Consider the following 19411-nt stretch of genomic DNA (forward strand, 5'->3'; position numbering starts at 1 on the left):
TGATTGGATCATCCCTCTCTCACTTTCATCAACACCCTGCCCACACCCCGACAAAATACAAAAGTGGGTGAGGTGATCAGGTCATACCAAAGCCTTTTGTCCTTCCTGTTGTCTCTCAGTCATTCATACAGTATGTGAGAAACCCACACCGACTACCATATCAGACCCCCATCCAGACCCCTCCCCCACACCGTACCTGACCCCCTCCCCTGTACTCCGCACCCCGACCCCACTCCACCCAGGCCACTGCCTGGGGCAGCGTTATCTGTGAATCTGGGGACTATTTGGATAAGCAGGCAAGCAAACGGAATCTCACTACTGGGTCTACTGTTGGGATAGTTTGTTAGGGGTCTTTATGAAAACTGACATGGAGGTGACAAAATACATTACATTCAACTAGCTTCATTTACACCAGGGCTTGGTTTTCATTGAGAACAGAACCTAAATCCTGACACACACAACTGACTGAATATTTACTCTCTGGTTACACTTGGGGATCCCATCTTCTGCAATAGTTGAGAAATAAATTATAATTTGAAGATTGAAAAGATGAGTGATAAGACTGCAACTCTTTCTTTCCCCTCCTTGCCTCTTTTGACCTCACCCTTCCCGAGACCCCTCCCACTTACAATGCAGGCAATACGCTTGACCTCATCTTTACTAGAGGCTGTTCTCCTACTAATCTCACTGCAACCTCCCTCCAGGTCTCTGTTCTCCTACTAATCTCACTGCAACCTCCCTCCAGGTCTCTGTTCTCCTACTAATCTCACTGCAACCTCCCTCCAGGTCTCTGTTCTCCTACTAATCTCACTGCAACCTCCCTCCAGGTCTCTGTTCTCCTACTAATCTCACTGCAACCTCCCTCCAGGTCTCTGTTCTCCTACTAATCTCACTGCAACCTCCCTCCAGGTCTCTGTTCTCCTACTAATCTCACTGCAACCTCCCTCCAGGTCTCTGTTCTCCTACTAATCTCACTGCAACCCCTCTCCAGGTCTCTGTTCTCCTACTAATCTCACTGCAACCTCCCTCCAGGTCTCTGTTCTCCTACTAATCTCACTGCAACCCCTCTCCAGGTCTCTGTTCTCCTACTAATCTCACTGCAACCCCCTCCAGGTCTCAGTTCTCCTACTAATCTTACTGCAACCCCCTCCAGGTCTCAGTTCTCCTACTAATCTCACTGCAACCCCCTCCAGGTCTCAGTTCTCCTACTAATCTTACTGCAACCCCCTCCAGGTCTCTGTTCTCCTACTAATCTTACTGCAACCCCCCTCCAGGTCTCTGTTCTCCTACTAATCTCACTGCAACGCCCCTCCAGGTCTCTGATCACTACTTTGTCCCCCCTCCCCCGGTCTCTTCCCCTGTATCCACTTCTAAAGCCGCTTTCTATCACTCTAAATTTCAAGCTTTTGCCCCAACAGTCCACCTTCTCCTCCTCTTTAATCCTCCACCCCCTCCCTCTCCTTGGACGACTTTGTCAGCCACTTTGAAAAGAAGGTTGGAAGGTTGACGACATCTGCTCCTCATTCACACTGTCTATTGAGTCCATCTGGTCCCACTCACACTGAACTACCCTACGCCTTGACCTCTTTCTCTCCTCTCTCTCCAGATGAAATCCTGCAACTAGTTAGGTCTGGCTGCCCGACAACCTGTAAGCTCGACCCCCATCCCATCCTCCGTTCTCCAGACCATCTCTGGAGACCTTCTCCGATTCTTCACTACCCTCATCAACTCATCCCTGACCACTGACTGCGTCCCCTCTGACTTCAAAATGGCCCGAGTCGCTCCCCTCCTCAAGAGACCAACATTTGACTCCTCTTTCATCAAAACCTACAGACCAGCATCCCGGCTTTCATTTCTTTCAAAACACTTGATTGTGCTGTCTCTGACCAACTCTCTCACTACCTCTCTCAGAACATTCTTCTTGACCCTAACCAGTCACTCAACCGCGACTGCTCTTCTCTATGTGACTGCACGCTCCAAGACCTCTCCATCACGATTGCCAACTCCACGGTGTCCCCCTCCCTAAGTGTAAAGAACCTTGGCGTGATCCTGGACAACATTCTGTCGTTCTCTGCAAACATCAAAGCAGTAACTCGCTCCTGCAGGTTCATGCTCTACAATATCCGTAGAGTACGACCCTACCTCCCCGCTTGTGCCATCAAACCCCTGCAACTTATACAGAACGCTGCAGCCCGCCCGGTGTTAAACCTTACCAAGTTCTTCCATGTCACCACGCTCCTCAGGACACTCCACTGGCTTACAGTCAAAGCTCACATCCACTACAAGAACATGGTACTTGCTCCGGAGTGGCGAAACAAAAATAGAACTGTTTGGCCATAATGACCATTGTTATGTTTGGAGGAAAAAGGGGGAGGCTTGCAAGCCGAAGAACACCATCCCAACCGTGAAGCAAGGGGGTGGCAGCATAATGTTGTGGGGGTGCTTTGCTGCAGGAGGGACTGGTGCACTTCACAAAATAGATGGCATCGTGAAAATTATGTGTATATATTGAAGCAACATCTCAAGACATCAGTCAGGAAGTTAAAGCTTGGTCTCAAATGGGTCTTCCAAATGGACAATGACTCCAAGCATACTTCCAAAGTTGTGGCAAAACAGCTTAAGGACAACAATGTCAAGGTATTGGAGTGGCCATCACAAACCCTGACCTCAATCCTATAGAAAATTTGTGGACAGAACTGAAAAAGTGTGTGCGAGCAAGGAAGCCTACAAACCTGACTCAGTTACACCAGCTCTGTCTGGAGGAATGGGCCAAAATTCACCCAACTTATTGTGGGAAGCTTGTGGAAGGCTACCCGAAACTTTTGACCCAAGTTAAACAATTTAAAGGCAATGCTACCAAATGCAAATTGAGTGTGTGTAAACTGCTGACCCACTGGGAATGTGATGAAAGAAATAAAAGCTGTAATAAATCATTCTCTCTACTATTATTCTGACATTCTTAAAATAAAGTGGTGATCCTAACTGACGTAAACAGGGAATTTTTACTAGGATTAAATGTCAGGAATATTGAAAAACTGAGTTTAAATGTATTTGGCTAAGGTGTATGTAAACTTCCGACTTCAACTAAAACTAAATGTCCCTAGTTCAATCAAAATTGTGTATACTTATGTGTAGTTTTATACAGGCAAAGTATGTCTAGGATGTTCACATTGCCTGAAATGGACCCATCTGTACTGTATTTGATGATGTGGACAATTGAATAAATGGGGGGGGCACAATGTATGGAACATCAACCTACAGACACACAGTGTACTAGGCCAGCACGTGTAGGCTACATCAGAATTGAATATTTAACTGGACAGTAATGATTTGTATTTAGTATGCTGTCGATGGAATATTTGACATTTATAAAGGGGGTACTCTACTTTGAAAATAATATATATTGGTTTCTGATGAATAAGAGTAGAATCACCACTGCTGACACTGGATTTAAGTGCGCAAGCACTACTGAGCTCATGGAAGCTAGGCTACTCTATGTGATTCATTCTCTGCACGGTCTTTCATCTGTGTGACGCTAACGGTGGTCATTCTCTGCACGGTCTCATCTTTGTGATACTGAGAGTTCTCTATCAAATGCACATAAAACATGCATCAATCACATTCCACAACAAGATTACGTGGTTTTATGGGACATATTTGTTAAAAACTGGTTACAACTGCACAAAGGCTCAGAGATTACATAGGTTATGTAATAACGAGCTAATACAGTACTGTGAAAAACAGATCTCGCGATGGGTGTATCTTCCATCTTGCCACGTTCGAGCGCTGACGTAAAACGGAAATGTCTAGATGGGATACAGCTTTTGTCAAACGAATGTCAAAAAATATATTTTTTGCATTTTAGCTAACCCTAACCTTAACATAATTATCCTAAACTGCTACGTTAATTCTACTAACATGCTGCGTAAGTTCTAAAAAAACTACCGCACACTCTAGGAGCTCAGATGCAATCATTGAATAACCTAATAACCAACGTTTCGACAGACAAGCTGTCTTCATCAGGGTAGTTCTCATAACCTACGAAAAGTCCATTTTGACGAAAGCTGTATCCCTTATAGTTAAAACCACATGAAGGGGGGATAAACAAGGCGGTTCTAGCCTGCGGGGGTATCCCAATGACTGTATCCATACGATTGAATAAGACAACCACCTCTGAAAGCGAATTGGACGAGATTTTCCTTCTCTCCGCCCACCGCGTCTTCGTGAAGCTCGCACTGGCTGAGGGCGCATTCACTAAACAGTGGACGGGGTTGCTATGGGCTTCGGGTTATGAGGGCAGAGATTTGATTTGTACAGGGCCACCTTTAGCGCAAGAAATTGAGAGTGAAGCTCGTTAATTTTGAATTTCCACATTTCTACTTGAATCCAAGCAACTTCGAATAGCCATGGCCCCGAAGAAAAACGCACGAGGACACAAAATGAAAGGTTCGTAATTTTAGTAGTGGCAGTGGTGCATGGAACCAACCTTAGCTGCAGAATGGCTTTAAAAGTTAATCGGGGGGCAATATTGACATTTTCATTTAAGCATTGCAAGTTAGCCTACAACAATACGAAGCCTATAAAACTGGACAATATGTAGCATAAGGTCAACAACATACCAACAAAGTAAGCCAGCAATTGTTCCCCTTTTTACGGAGCCATTAACAACTGTACAGTACATTGTTTCGAGTTATAGTAAACAGCACAAACAGTGTCTCTTTATATCCAGATTTCAGACGTTTTCCCTATTTTACTATACATTATACATACTGTTCATAACAGCGCATTTGTTCGATTTGAACAATGTTATTGCAATTCGTCAGGTTGCAAAGAAGAGTTTGCACCACCATTTCCCGTGCATTTTAGATTGGCTATGGTCGCCAAGAATAGTGAGGATCTGTTTCATCTTGTGCTCACGTATGACAATATGTGTCATTTTACGCAGCGAGACCAATTACATATCCACCTCGTAGACTTCAGCGGAAACTGCATCAGTTGCGTGTATTGTCCCCCCCATTTACTTTTCCTTAATTTCTCCCAAGTGCTCACGTGTCAATAGTGGGAGAACGTGGGAGGGGTTACACGTGGCTTATATCGTCACTGTTGCGAATCAGGACCCATATGGATCCCTTTTAATTATAAGGACCCCCCCCCCCTTTTCTCATCGCGGGACCGCTCCCCAAGTTATGGAGATGATTAATTACATTGGCATGGGCTGAGCTCCCAGCTTTAAACTTTCTAAACGAATGGTTTTAGGGCGGACTGCAAGGGGGTGCTTGTACAAGTCATGCTAAATATTGGGCCCCTTTTCAAAAACTCCAGTGTCATTGTGACACGTGTCCTTAGAAACGTTTACCCGAAGTTTTTATTGTATTTAAAATATATATAAATTTAACCTTTATTTAACTAGGCAAGTCAGTTGTTTTTTGTAGACTTCTAGTTCTTGTAGACTTATATAACCTTAGAATGTGTTGCAAAAAGGTAAGTAGATTGTGGCCATCTTTTGTTACTATCAGTGTTTCAGTGCCCCTCATTTTTAGGCTACTTCCTTATTTTATTCATCTGATATAGAAAGCCGCATTTATACCATGTTTTGTTACACTTTCAGTAAGATGATAATCATCAGGCCACTATCATGCAAATCGGTCATATCAGTGTGAATATTATGGTTCCTGCCATAAGGGAAAGTTGAGAAGTCATCAAGTAAGCAATTGCAAACTTTTTAGCAACTTCAAGTGGTTGCAAATGAGTTGAAGGTACACACTTTGCATGTTATGCATGATCAAACGGTGGTTGCAAGAATAAAAAGTCCTTTGGAACATTATGTACTGTTCTTATCGGAGCGTTTCACAACTCAAGGCTCCTCCCCTTACATGTATGTTGAAGTTGTACAGGGGCATGTTCATTCGGTGAACTGTTCAGGAAGTTGCTGATAGAAATGTTATGTGTAGAACTGACACTATTCACTATTCAACAAGACAGACGTATCTGTGATACATTTCTGTTAGTTAACATTGGTTATGTTGCCTCATACTCACTGCCCAACATCTGATGACTATCAACTGCGCGCCTATAGCTCCCGAGTGGCACAGTGGTCTAACAGGCTGACTACACCGCTCGTGTCGCGTGCGCGAGCATTGCAAAATAAATTTAGAAATCTATATTATTCAATTATTGCTCGCGCGCGCCAACAAGCGTCTGCGTTGCCAAGGGCTAAAATAGAAGTCAGTTCTATTTCTGACGCAGATCGCGCTGCAAGTCCTGCCTCTCCCATCTCCTCATTGGTTTATAGAAGCAGGTACCCACGTGCCATCTCCTCATTGGTTATACCCACGTGGGTGACTGAAAGACGAACGAGGTCAGTGGCGGTAATGCACCTAATTTATGAAAGTTGCCGTGTTTAGCGGGTGTAGGCCGTCATTGTAAATAACAATTTGTTCTTGACTGACTTGTCTGACTAAATAAAGGTTACGTTTAAAAAATAATTTAAAGCTATAGGGACTTATTGATGCCTCAACAGTGAAAGCTATTTCCTAGTTTCCCTTTCGACATGCTGCGTTTATGTAATTAAGACAGAAAAAGTATGTGGAAGTCAATTACTGTACTGTATGACCAAAATATAAAAACAGCTGTTCCTTTTGAATCTGCATCCTTTCAACATATTGTTTGTTCGGAGGTTGGATTGTCATTGATATTCTACACAGTGTTTCTATTGACTTGCCATATTTTATTATGTCTTGTCATATTATTATTTATAAACAATGAATTTGCTCCCCCCAGCCTCTTCTCTCAGCCTCATGGTTTAATTGGACGAAGGCCACAGAACTGGTAAAGGCAACAACTGACATGTGACCTCGTGTGTTTTCTTTGCAGTGTATCCCGTCCCCAAACTAAATACTATTCTTAGTTGGGGAATAATCTTGCATGTGTGGTGTGAGCTTGTTTGTAGGGGATGTTGTTTTGCTTGCCTGTTCTGCTTTGGATTTTGCACCGAGCTGTACAAGAGTTGTAGGACTGACAATGTTGTATAACTGATGAATGAGAGTTGTGAACATTTCGCACATTCTTGTCAGCTATGCTGAATTCGTTATATTTGTTGCTCTCACTGATCCTTGAGTTAATTTTACTGCTATTGAATTGATGGCCCCGAAGTATCAATATTTGAATAAGTCAATTTGCCCATTTTATTACTAGAGTCCTTTGGTACAGTATGTGGTCCTGCTGCATCTCAGAGACCGGACACTGTTTGTTCAGTTTGCACTATGGTTCAGAATGTCTTTGTTCTACAGACGTTAAAGGAGACAAGCATGTCTTTATGGAGAGTCAGTAATGTGGTTTTGAAATGATTTAGGCTAATTGCTAATTGCTTTTAAATTGTGTCTGGTGCTACATCAGCGAAAAAGCTTCATTTTGGATTTCAACTGAGCATCATAGTTCATTTCCTGATGTACCCACATAGTCCATAGAATGCTGTTATGTTACTGGTAATGTGAGCAGTATCTCTAAAGGTCACTTTGGTTATGAATGGAGGCTGGTGTGTTGGCCCTATGTGCTTGAAGGAAGTATTTAGCAGCATCAAATGAAATGTTATTTGTCACATGCGCCGAATACAACAGGTGTAGATCTTACAGTAAATGCTTACTTACAAGCCCTTAACCAACAATGTAGTTTCAAGAAAAATAAGTGTTAAGTTAAAAAAATAAATAGATAAGTTCAAAATAACAAATAGTTAAAGAGCACCAGTAAAATAACAGTAACGAGGCTATATACAGGGGGTACCGGTACAGGGTCAATGTGCGGGGGCACCGGTTAGTCGAGGTATTTGAGGAGGGGGACGGACAATGCAAATAGTCTGTGTATCCATTTGATTAGTTAACCCTGTATCTGGTCTGGAGTCTCTTCCACTCCCCTTTCTGTGGACTTGGTAACTTGTGACTGGCCCTTTTAGCCAAACCATGACAGTGTATAAAGTAACCAGGTGGTATTAGTTGGGAAACCAAACAGATCATGATTAAATCAAACTGGCCTTGTGTGAGACATGCACCAACTTAAGTCCCTAAAATTGAGTGGTGGTGTGTGTGTGTGTGTGTGTGTGTGTGTGTGTGTGTGTGTGTGTGTGTGTGTGTGTGTGTGTGTGTGTGTGTGTGTGTGTGTGTGTGTGTGTGAGAGAGAGCGTGTGTGTTTGAAAGAGACGGGGACTGTGTCAAAGCAGGCATTCCACAGGATTGTTATGCAAGCTCAAACAGAACAACATACCCACAAAACGACACCAGCCGAGAAAGAGAACAGAGAGCGAGTTTCTTACAACTAACTACACAATTAAAAAGGAAGTAACAGTATTGTTGGTAGTCTGTCTGTGGCCAGAAACAAGCCTGGCCAGTGTGAGTGAGGGGGTATGTCTCTCCAGAGAGAGTCGGTAGGGAAGGTTGTAGTAAACGCTTAGGCAGCAAAAATTGGATTGATACAAGAGAAGATTAGCATGGCCCCTCTGAAAGGATGACATGCAAAATCTGTAAACGCCTGCACAAATGGCTTAGGGGCTTTAAAACGTAGGTCTGCTAGATTAGGGCTGCAACCTTTTCAGGACTGTCAGTACCCATGTTCCAACGGGGAATGCCAACAGTTTAGACAGTTTGTTGGCATTTATTTGTAGGCCTACTTGGTAGGCTATTTTCATTCTCTTGTAATCTTGTGAAGGCTAAGTGTTTGAAAATGTAAGCGAGTAGCAAATACCTTATACAAAACAGAGGCAAATCGTTTTATTATTGAAAACGGATAGTAAAATGTTTTCTTTTACCTTTATTTAACTAGGCAAGTCAGTTAAGAACAAATTCTTATTTACAATGACGACCTACCCCGGACGACATTGAGCGCTGCCCTATGGGACTCCCGTTCACGGCCAACTTATCATCTGCCAATATCCTGTTATTTCTGTATTCTGTATCAGCTAAAAATATTTGTATCACTTATACAGTACGCTGGCTTTTAGCATGTCCGCTTTTACACTAGGGCTGGGCGATTTGTATCGAATCAATTTGAATTGATGTTTTTACACAATGTTCCAAATGCCTTGTTTAGCAAGAATAACGTTTTTCTTTCTGTTTTTTATGAGCGATTGTCTTGATTGTTCTCATGTTTTCTTTTTGGCCTCGTCTCCTTCGCTCCATCTGTGCTGTGTGCACCTTCCCATTTACACCAGAGATCTGTATGTAATATGGTGATGCTAGGGCAGGGCGGTATACCGTTTTTTATGATATACAGTGTGTTGGGAAAGTATTCAGACCCGTTGACTTTTTCCCACATTTTGTTACGTTACAGCCTTATTTTAAAATTGATTAAATCGTTTTTTCCCCTCATCAATCTACACACAATATCCCATAATGACAAAGTAAAAATCCAAACCGGTCCGTGCATCAATACTGGTATGTATGTATGTATGTATGTATGTATGTATGTATGTATGTATGTATGTATGTATGTATAGGATACATACATACATACATACATACATACATACATACATACATACATACATACATACATACATACATACATACATACATACATACATATACACTACCTGTCAAAGTTTTAGAACACCTACTCATTCAAGGATTTTTCTTTATTTTTACTATTTTCTATATTGTAGAATAATAGCGAAGACATCAAAACAATGAAATAACACATATGGAATCATGTAGTAACCAAAAAAGTGTTTTATATTAGAGATTCTTCAAATAGCCACCCTTTGCATTGATGACAGCTTCGCACACTCTTGAAATTCTCTCAACTAGCTTCATGAGGTAGTCACCTGAAATGTATTTCAATTAACAGGTGTGCCTTGTTAATTTGTGGAATTTCTTTCCTTCTTAATGCGTTTGAGCCAATCAGTTGTGTTGTGACATGGTAGGGGTGGTATACAGTTGTGGCCAAAAGTTTTGAGAATGACACAAATATAAATTTTCACAAAGTCTGCTGCCTCAGTTTGTATGATAGCAATCTTCATATACTCCAGAATGTTATGAAGAGTGATCAGATGAATTGAAATGAATTGCAAAGTCCCTCTTTGCCATGCAAATGAACTGAATCCACTGCATTTCAGCCCTGCCACAAAAGGACCAGCTGACATCAATTCAGTGATTCTCTCGTTAACACAGGTGTGAGTGTTGACGAGGACAAGGCTGGAGATCACTCTGTCATGCTGATTGAATTTGAATAACAGACTGGAAGCTTCAAAAGGAGGGTGGTGCTTGGAATCATTGTTCTTCCTCTGTCAAACATGGTTACCTGTAAGGAAACACGTGCCGTCATCATTACTTTGCACAAAAAGGGCTTCACAGGCAAGGATATTGCTGCCAGTAAGATTGCACCTAAATCAACCATTTATCGGATCATCAAGAACTTCAAGGAGAGCGGTTCAATTGTTGTGAAGAAGGCTTCAGGGCGCCCAAGAAAGTCCAGCAAGCGCCAGGACCGTCTCCTAAAGTTGATTCAGCTGTGGGATCGGGGCACCACCAGTACAGAGCTTGGCAGCAGGCAGGTGTGAGTGCATCTGCACGCACAGTGAGGCGAAGACTTTTGGAGGATGGCCTGGTGTCAAGAAGGGCAGCAAGAAGAGAAGTCACTTCTCTCCAGGAAAAACATCAGGGACAGACTGATATTCTGCAAAAACTACAGGGATTGGACTGCTGAGGACTGGGGTAAAGTCATTTTCTCTGATGAATCCCCTTTCCGATTGTTTCGGGCATCTGGAAAAAAGCTTGTCCGGAGAAGACAAGGTGAGCGCTACCATCAGTCCTGTGTCATACCAACAGTAAAGCATCCTGAGACCATTCATGTGTGGGGTTGCTTCTCAGCCAAGGGAGTGGGCTCACTCACAATTTTGCCTAAGAACACAGCCATGAATAAAGAATGGTACCAACACATCCTCTGAGAGCCACTTCTCCCAACCATCCAGGAACAGTTTGGTGACGAACAATGCATTTTCCAGCATGATAGCATGATGGAGCACTTTGCCATAAGGCAAAAGTGATAACTAAGTGGCTCGGGGAACAAAACATCTGTATGTTGGGTCCATGGTCAGGAAACTCCCCAGACCTTAATCCCATTGAGAACTTGTGGTCATTCCTCAAGAGGCAGGTGGACAAACAAAACCCCACAAATTCTGACACACTCCAAGCATTGATTATGCAAGAATGGGCTGCCATCAGTCAGGATGTGGCCCAGAAGTAAATTGACAGCATGCCAGGGCGGATTGCAGAGGTCTTGAAAAAGAAGGGTCAACACTGCAAATATTGACACTTTGCATCAACTTCATGTAATTGTCAATAAAAGCCTTTGACACGTATGAAATGCTTGTAATTATACTTCAGTATTCCATAGTAACATCTGACAAAAATATCTAAAGACACTGAAACAGCAAACTTTGTGAAAATTAATATTTGTGTCATTCTCAAAACTTTTGGCCATGACTGTACAGAAGATAGCCCTATTTGGTAAAATACCAAGTCCATATTATGGCAAGAACAGCTCAAACAAGGAAAGAGAAATGACAGTCCATCATTACTTTAAGACATGAAGGTCAGTCAATACGGAAAATTTCAAGAACTTTGAAAGTTTCTTCAAGTGCAGTCGCAAAAACCATCAAGCACTATGATGAAACTGGCTCTCATGAGGACTGCCACAGGAATGGAACACCCAGAGTTGCCTCTGCTGCAGAGGATAAGTTCATTAGAGTTAACTGCACCTCAGAATTGGCAGCCCAAATAAATTATTCACAGAGTTCAAGTAACAGACACATCTCAACATCAACTGTTCAGAGGAGACTGTGTGAATCAGGCCTTCATGGTTGACTTGCTGCAAAGAAACCAATACTAAAGGACACCAATAATAAGAAGAGACTTGCTTGGGCCAAGAAACACAAGTAATGGACATTAGACCGGGAGAAATTTGTCCTTTGGTCTGGAGTCCAAATTGGAGATTTTTGGTTCCAACCGCCGTGTATTTGTGATATGCGGTGTGGGTGAACGGATGATCTCTGCATGTGTATTTCCCACAGTAAAGCATGGAGGAGGAGGTGTGATGCTTGGGTGTGCTTTGCTTGTGACACTGTCAGTGATTTATATAGAATTCAAGGCACACTTAGCCAGCATGGCTACCACCGCATTCTGCAGTGATACGCCATCCCATCTGGTTTGGGCTTAGTGGGACTATCATTTTTTTTCAACAGGACAATGACCCAACACACCTCCAGGCTGTGTAAGGGCTATTTGACCAAGAAGGAAAATGACAGAGTGCTGCATCAGATGACCTGGCCTCCACAATCCCCCGACCTCAACCAAATTGAGATGGTTTGGGATGAGTTGGACAGCAGAGTGAAGAAAAAGCAGCCAACAAGTGCTCAGCATATGTGGGAACTCCTTCAAGACTGTTGGAAAAGCATTCCAGTTGAAGCTGGTTGAGAGAATGCCAAGAGTGTGCAAAGCTGTCATCAATGCAAAGGGTGTCTACTTTTATGAATCTCAAACAGAAAATATATTTTGATTTGTTTAACACTTTTTTTTTGGTTACTACATGATTCAATATGTGTAGGTGTGTCCAAACTTTTGACTGGTACTATATAAAAAAAAGTAAAAATAAAAGCTAGGGGCGTGAATCAGAAAACCAGTCTATTTTGTGTGACCACCATTAGCCTCATGCAGCACGACACATCTCCTTCATATAGAGTTGATCAAGCTGTTGATTGTGGCCTGTGGAATGTTGTCCCACTCCTCTTCAATGGCTGTGCAAAGTTGCTGGATATTGATGGGAACTGGAACACGCTGTCGTACACTTTAATACAGAGCATCCAAAACATGCTCAATGGGTGACATGTCTAGTGAGTATGCAGGTCATGGAAGAACCGAGACATTTTCCATAGGAAAATTCCCACTCCTCTAACAATGGGGGGAGTCGTTCCAAAGTCGAGAAGGCCTGTGACACGCTTAGGTCCAAAATAAGCTGATAAAATCCATTGGGCTTATTTTGGACAGATTTTGATGAGTGAAACCTTGCCTCACCCCTTCCTCTCTGTTTATACACGCACACAGCAAGCCCCTCCCCCTGCCACTCCCACAACAAAATGAGAGATCACTTCTTCTAAAACAAAAAGTTTGAACTTGCTCTTTGCATTTGAGATTTGGTCCATTAGAATGGGTCATATGGACACAAACACATTGAGACATTATTTTACTGTAATAGAGGACAAGTTAACATTTAACAATCCTCGTTTTTTGTCTCAACTGCTCAAATTGCGCGCAGAGCAGACTACTAAGACAGGAGTATCAATGAACATTGATTCTGGAAAATGTATCCTCTGTTTTTCATTGCAGTACCACTTACTGCTAGCAGCATTTTAGCCAAAGACTATTATACTAGCTGTCTAGTCTGTTTTTATAAATGTGCAATAAGCATAAAACACAATTTATATAAGGAATTGGCAATTCCTTCTCATTCTGAGAAATAAGGTAGGCCACTTGATTTCAACATCTGAACAAAGTGGACAAGCTAGCCTGCTGTTCAAACAGTTGGAGAAGGACAAAAGGGCGTGTTCATAACAATTCAACTGTTCTGCCTTGTTAACTAGAAAATAGATCCAAGTTGGCTAAACTTAGTGTTCATTGTGCATTATACAAGGTGCTGGTTAAATTTGTAACAAAAAAGGGCATTTTCATGGACAGATTTGAAAGCCAGATCAGTGATTATTGCAACTATTTTGATAAAATAATGTAATTATTCGTGGGTCTTGTGTTTGTGGAAGGCTTATTTAGCCTGTATAATTTCACAAGCGCTGAATTCATTAGATTATTGCTGACTGGGCCTCCCGAGTGGCGCAGCGGTCTACGGCACTGCATCGCTAGTGCTAGAGGTGTTACTACAGACCCAGGTTCGTTCCCAGGCTGTGTCACAGCCGGCCGTGATCGGGAGTCCCATAGGACGGAGCAAAATTGGCCCAGTACCGTCCGGTTTGGGGGGAGGGTTTGGCAGGGGGGCTTTACTTGACTCATCGCGCTCTAGCGACTCCTTGTGGGCGCCGAGCGCCTGCAGGCTGATCTCCGTCGTCAGTTGAACGGTGTTTCCTCCGACACATTGGTACGGCTGGTTCCCGGGTTAAGTGGGTTAAGTAGCACAGTCTGGCGGGTTTCGGAGGATGCATGACTCAACCTTCGACTCCCGAGCCCGTTGGGGAGTTGCAGCGATAAGACAAGATCGAAATTGGGGAGAGAAAGGGGGTAAAATAGACCCCCAAAAATAAAATAATAATAATTAAGATTATTGCTGACTGTTTAAAGTACAGTGTATATGACCTTTTAATTGTACAACAAATCTTATTTTGAGATAACATTTAAAAAAATCTGTGAATAGCCCATAAGTTTGAAAAAGGCCATATTTTACACCCATGCTGGCTTACCCCTACTCGCTAACCACTAGCAGCCTTAAAACACATCACTTATTAGCAGTTCATCACATTAGCATTTCTCGTATTGTTACACAAAATCAAGATGAACTTTTACCATCATAGTAGACATTGAACATCTATAACCAAACTGGCTAAAACTCTGTTGTTAGCTGACAGTGCTATAGCTAGCCACATGCTAACCTGAATGCTAACATTACTAACGTTTTACTAGCAGCAGTAACAGTAAATCCAGATAATGGCTAACACAAACATTGGCCACCATGATCTCCTGCAAGTTATATCGGCCAATAAAGATCAGGCAGTTCAGCAGAAATAAATATCTTGAAATAAACAGTGACATTAATCTGATTTGGTATTTGAACATTAATTTCTGCAAAACGTGCAGTGTCGGAGTTGTAGCTTGCAATCTAGCAAGCTTATTCCACCCCCAAACACCTGCTAGATCCAGTGGGCTAGTTCGTTTTGCATGGCCCGGTGCACTTAGTTAGCTAGCTATTTTTTTATTTTGATCAAATAGGAACATAACTCTATGGACACTTTAGTACCTTGTGATTGGCCAACATCACCGACGTGACCAGCCGGCTGTTGATGTCAAAGAAGAAATGTATTGTTGGTATATGAGTTTTGATAAATGGAATTCAGATTGCAATAGAAGTGTATAATACATTTTTTTTTAAAAAGCTTAAGCATAAGAATATAATTAATCTACGCTGTTAGATTTGTGGAGTCTCTCTCTCTCTCTCTCTCGTGCAACCTTTCCTTTTAACATGACCAACAACTTTCCAACCAGGGTTGTGACAGTGCGTGACATAATAGTTTGTGTTTTCCTGTGTGTTTTATATATGAATGTGATTTCTAGGACCGGGACGCTACCAGTATTGCAACAATTTTTTCCATGGCAAAAAGGATAACACAGAAGCAGAGCTCTCTTTGGTCCTTTCAAAACAATAAAATATTGTGCGCTATAGCTTGGAAAATAAAGAACTGTGACACTGGATGACAAAATGTTTGTTTCCAATGTTAGGGATGTTTTCCTAAAGAAGTAAAATCCGCTTTGTGCTTTGTTTCCTTGCCATGATAGTAACGAGTATTGCGATACTAGTATCTCCTGACCCTGGTGATTTCCATGTGTGCTTGGCAATGTGTGGCCCATTGTGCGTTTTGCTGTGATTTGTGGTCATGTGAGTGATATTTTGGATGAGCAACATTTTTACTTTATCCCCTTTTTCTCTCCAATTTTTGTGGGATCCAATTGGTAGTTACAGTCTTGTCTCATCGCTGCAACTCCCCTACGGACTCGGGAGAGGCTAAGGTCGAGAGCCGTGCGTCCTCCGAAACACGACCCTGCCAAACCGCACTGCTTCTTGACACACTGCTCGCACGAATGTGTCAGAGGAAACACCGTCCGACTGACGACCGAAGTCAGCTTGCAGGGGCTCGGCCCGCCACAAGGAGTCACTAGAGCACGATGAGACAAGGAAATCCCGGCCGGCAAAACCTTCCCCTAATCCGGACGACGCTGGGCCAATTGTGCGCCGCCCCATTGGGTCTCCCGGTCACGACCGGATGTGACACAGCCTGGGATCGAACTGCGATGCAGTGCCTTAGACCGCTGCGCCACTCTGGAGGCTTGGATGAGCAACATTTAACACATTGGCAATAACCCAAAATGCACACACTTCTTTGCAGCAGATTTACTTTGTACTCAACCTATGTCAGACAGGTGATGTACGTTTGTGAATGACATCCCTCAATCCTGAGTGTGCATAGAAGTTTTGAAATGCCTCTACTCTCTCGGAGAGCCTGCTTAAACCGCCCATGTAGGGCTAATGAGTATCCCCCTGGCAGCCAAGCAAAGTCCCTGAAAGTCTGCCAGGATTTGCATGGGCTGTGGCCTGTAGCCTTTAAATCCCTCTCCCTCAGCCCGCTCCACCACACGGTAGTGTGTGAATGAGTGTCAGCCAGTTCACTTAGTAAAGATCTCCCCTTCTCTGCCTGCTGCTGTTTTATTGTTACTGGGGTGGGAGGTAATAACGACAGCCATTTTTTTATGACCCTTTGAATCCCTGGGGTTCTGTCCTGAGGGATGCCGGGTAATGTCACATTGGCATGGCGTTAAGACCGCCTCTCCATATCAATGCCCGAATGTCTTCTGGTGGATGAGCTGGACAGCTCTAAAAATAGCCCTATTGGCTGGTTCAGGTCCCATATCGGGTTCCTGCTGAGTTTGCCTGGAACAAATAGAGGAGGGGAGCTGTTGCAAAGGGGTTTGAGGGAAGGATAAGGGAGATAAGACTCACTGAAGCTTTTCCCATTCGGACGGGTCAGGGACGGTCTGCGTGGATGGAAGTACCGATAGTCAAGCCCACCCCGGTGTTGGAACCCGCGGTGGTTGTCGAACACACAGAAGGTAGATGGAGCGATGTCGTCAGATAACAACCTTCTCCGGAATGAGGGTTGCTTTTATTGGTTCGACCCGTGAAATGTTCCTTTTTTGGTGATGGTGGACAAAGCGTTGTTATTATGAGAGGTGCACATCTGGGGTTGATACTTTGGCGTTTGTTATACTCAGCTGAGGGACGATGTGGAGCACGACGCAGCTCTGTCGATAAGGTCATAGGATTGGGCCTAGTTTTTGGGTTGGTTTCGGTGCAGATGTGGAACCACTTTATTGAACTTTTTGGGGGGAAAAACTCAAACTGTAGTGTGTAGATGAGGTTTGCATGAAAGTGAAGTCAAATGACCAATGGGTGCATTGATTATGACTGATGGCATTTGGAGATTTTTTTTCGGGACTATACATATAAAAAAAATATAAAGAACTGTCATTGACATAAGCAGGTGCTGTGTGTCTATATATGGTGTCCAGTAAGCGTTTCACTGTTACCCTACACTTGTTGATTACGAAGCAAGTGACGAATATAATTGAATTTGATCTGTATGTGTGAAATGGTTTGACCTAGCTTTAGGGTAGCGGACTCTGCACCTGTTCATTCTTCCACTGCCATCTCTTCGAATATACTGTTGTTTTTACCCATATAGACCTCTGTGTTCAGTGTCAACAGAAACCAGAATAATTACTCCACCGCTTTTGTATTTTTGCCTCTCTGGGGACAATACTGAATTATAATTCAGTTACTTGAAAGCTCTAGGCCTATGTTCAGGCCTCTTGAGGTTTGCAATGTGGCGTTCTTAGGTTTTCATGCTATATATAGGCAACATTTTATCTACTTTTTTTTGTTGTTGTATGTATCAAAAATGTGGTCAGTGGAGATTTCTCCATTCTTACCCATTTAACTTCCCATTTTATATCTCTGACTGCAAGAACAAAACAACAACTAAAATGCTTTAGTCGCGAGTATTATCGCAAGATATCTCTTTGCCGTCAGCTTCTTTTAACCACAAAAGCTTTCTGATTTCTGGAACATTTAGGCCTAGGCCTGTATTTTGACGATCATACAACTCAAATGGAACACGTTGCAGCTGACGTATACACACGTCTTTATCCTGCATGGTATTAGTTTCAGGTCTGACTCTCTGACTTTTCTCTCTCCCACCCACCATCACAGAAGCCAAAGCACAGCTGGCCAGTAAGAATGGCAAGAAGCCTGAGGTCGCAGGAAGGAGCTCCTTCTTCACCTGGTTCATGGTTCTGGCCCTCCTGGGCGTATGGACATCTGTGGCCGTCGTCTACTTCGACCTGGTCGACTACCAAGGCGTCATCGGTAAGTGACACCTTAAAGGAGCAGTGCAGTGAAAAAATGTGATTTCCCTGTGTGTTTTATATATATATATATATATATATATATACACACACACACAAACAGGCCAGTCCTAGCAAATGTCTTGCTTGAGAAATAGATTTTTGCTAAGAAGCTGTTTTTTTTTTTTTTTGGGCCATTTCAATTGAAAGAAATCACAGTAAGGTACTTAATTGTAACCCAGAACCCATTTGATATTGAGATAAAAACGGCTTCATTGAACCTTTTAACAGGAAACACAAGGCTACATTTCCTGCTAGCTACAGCAGTCTGTCGCAGTCAGTTGGTAGAACCTTCAGCCTTTGCTACAATCATGAATGCCATTGAGGAATAACCCAAAGTGTTACTGAGTGCTTTGATGCATTTTAACATTGAACTTTCAACTTCTCAACCTTGACGTAGTTTTATCTTTGGTGCGTGTGTGCACTTGCTCAGTGTGTGGATCTGAACATGTCTGTTTACTAAATCATGTTTGGATCTCAAAATTGATACTTAATCATTTATTAATATAGCAAATATTTTCATTTCTCCCATGTGAATGTTTTTGTCTGGTCTTAATCTTGCATGCAGCCAATGCAAAGGACTTGCACATTAAGCTCTCTGAGACACTGCAAGGTATGATATTTGCGCCCATGATCATGCCCCCAAATAATCATGTGTTAACTATGAGACTCACCAAACCTCCAGTCTCAATTGAAATAATCAATTTATTTCCCATACATATCGTCTAATCACTTGCTTTTGACTACATTTTTATTACAAGAAAAGATAACATTTTTAAGTTGCATTAGTCATAAAAGAGATTTAACCTTTTTTCAATAGTCACACTGTATTTTTTTATGATTTAATACCAATCAAATAAGTTTGATTATCTAATGCAATGTAAATGAACAAATGTAATGCAAAGCTGGCAAAATAATATTTTGAATCATTGCTTCCTTGCTTTTTTATGTTGAGCTAGTCATATTTATTCAAATAAGACAGTGTGGCTATGTTGTGATAGGGGTTGGAACCGGTTCAGGGTACAGTTAAGAACGTTCTTTAGGTCCCACAAACGCAACAACTCGCATGTGCCAAAGCCCTCACTCTGTCACTCAAACTTATTCCAGTGTCTGACTGCCAGCTGAAAATCTTTGCGCGCTCTCGTGTGTGTGTGTGTGTGTGTGTGTGTGTGTGTGTGTGTGTGTGTGTG

General features: G+C 42.5%; 1 protein-coding gene and 1 pseudogene across 12 annotated transcripts in view; both read left to right on the plus strand.

The window, feature by feature from the left end:
• Positions 1-4159: 4159 nt before the first annotated feature.
• Positions 4160-19411, plus strand: part of asph (aspartate beta-hydroxylase) — a 36234-nt gene continuing 20982 nt past the window's right edge. For 9 of the 12 annotated variants that reach the window (XM_045693986.1, XM_045693990.1, XM_045693989.1 and 6 more), the window contains exons 1-2: positions 16665-16868; positions 18028-18183. In XM_045693986.1, coding sequence (XP_045549942.1) covers positions 16802-16868; positions 18028-18183 — 223 coding nt within the window. In that variant the 5' untranslated portion in view covers positions 16665-16801. Of the gene's footprint in view, positions 4447-16664; positions 16869-18027; positions 18184-19411 lie in introns of those variants that run through there. The other 3 variants (XM_045693988.1, XM_045693995.1, XM_045693996.1) reach the window with 1 other exon arrangement.
• Positions 8433-8532, plus strand: LOC123726925 (uncharacterized; annotated as a pseudogene).

This window comes from Salmo salar, chromosome ssa14 (genome assembly GCF_905237065.1).
Source record: "Salmo salar chromosome ssa14, Ssal_v3.1, whole genome shotgun sequence".
NCBI lineage: Eukaryota > Metazoa > Chordata > Actinopteri > Salmoniformes > Salmonidae > Salmo > Salmo salar.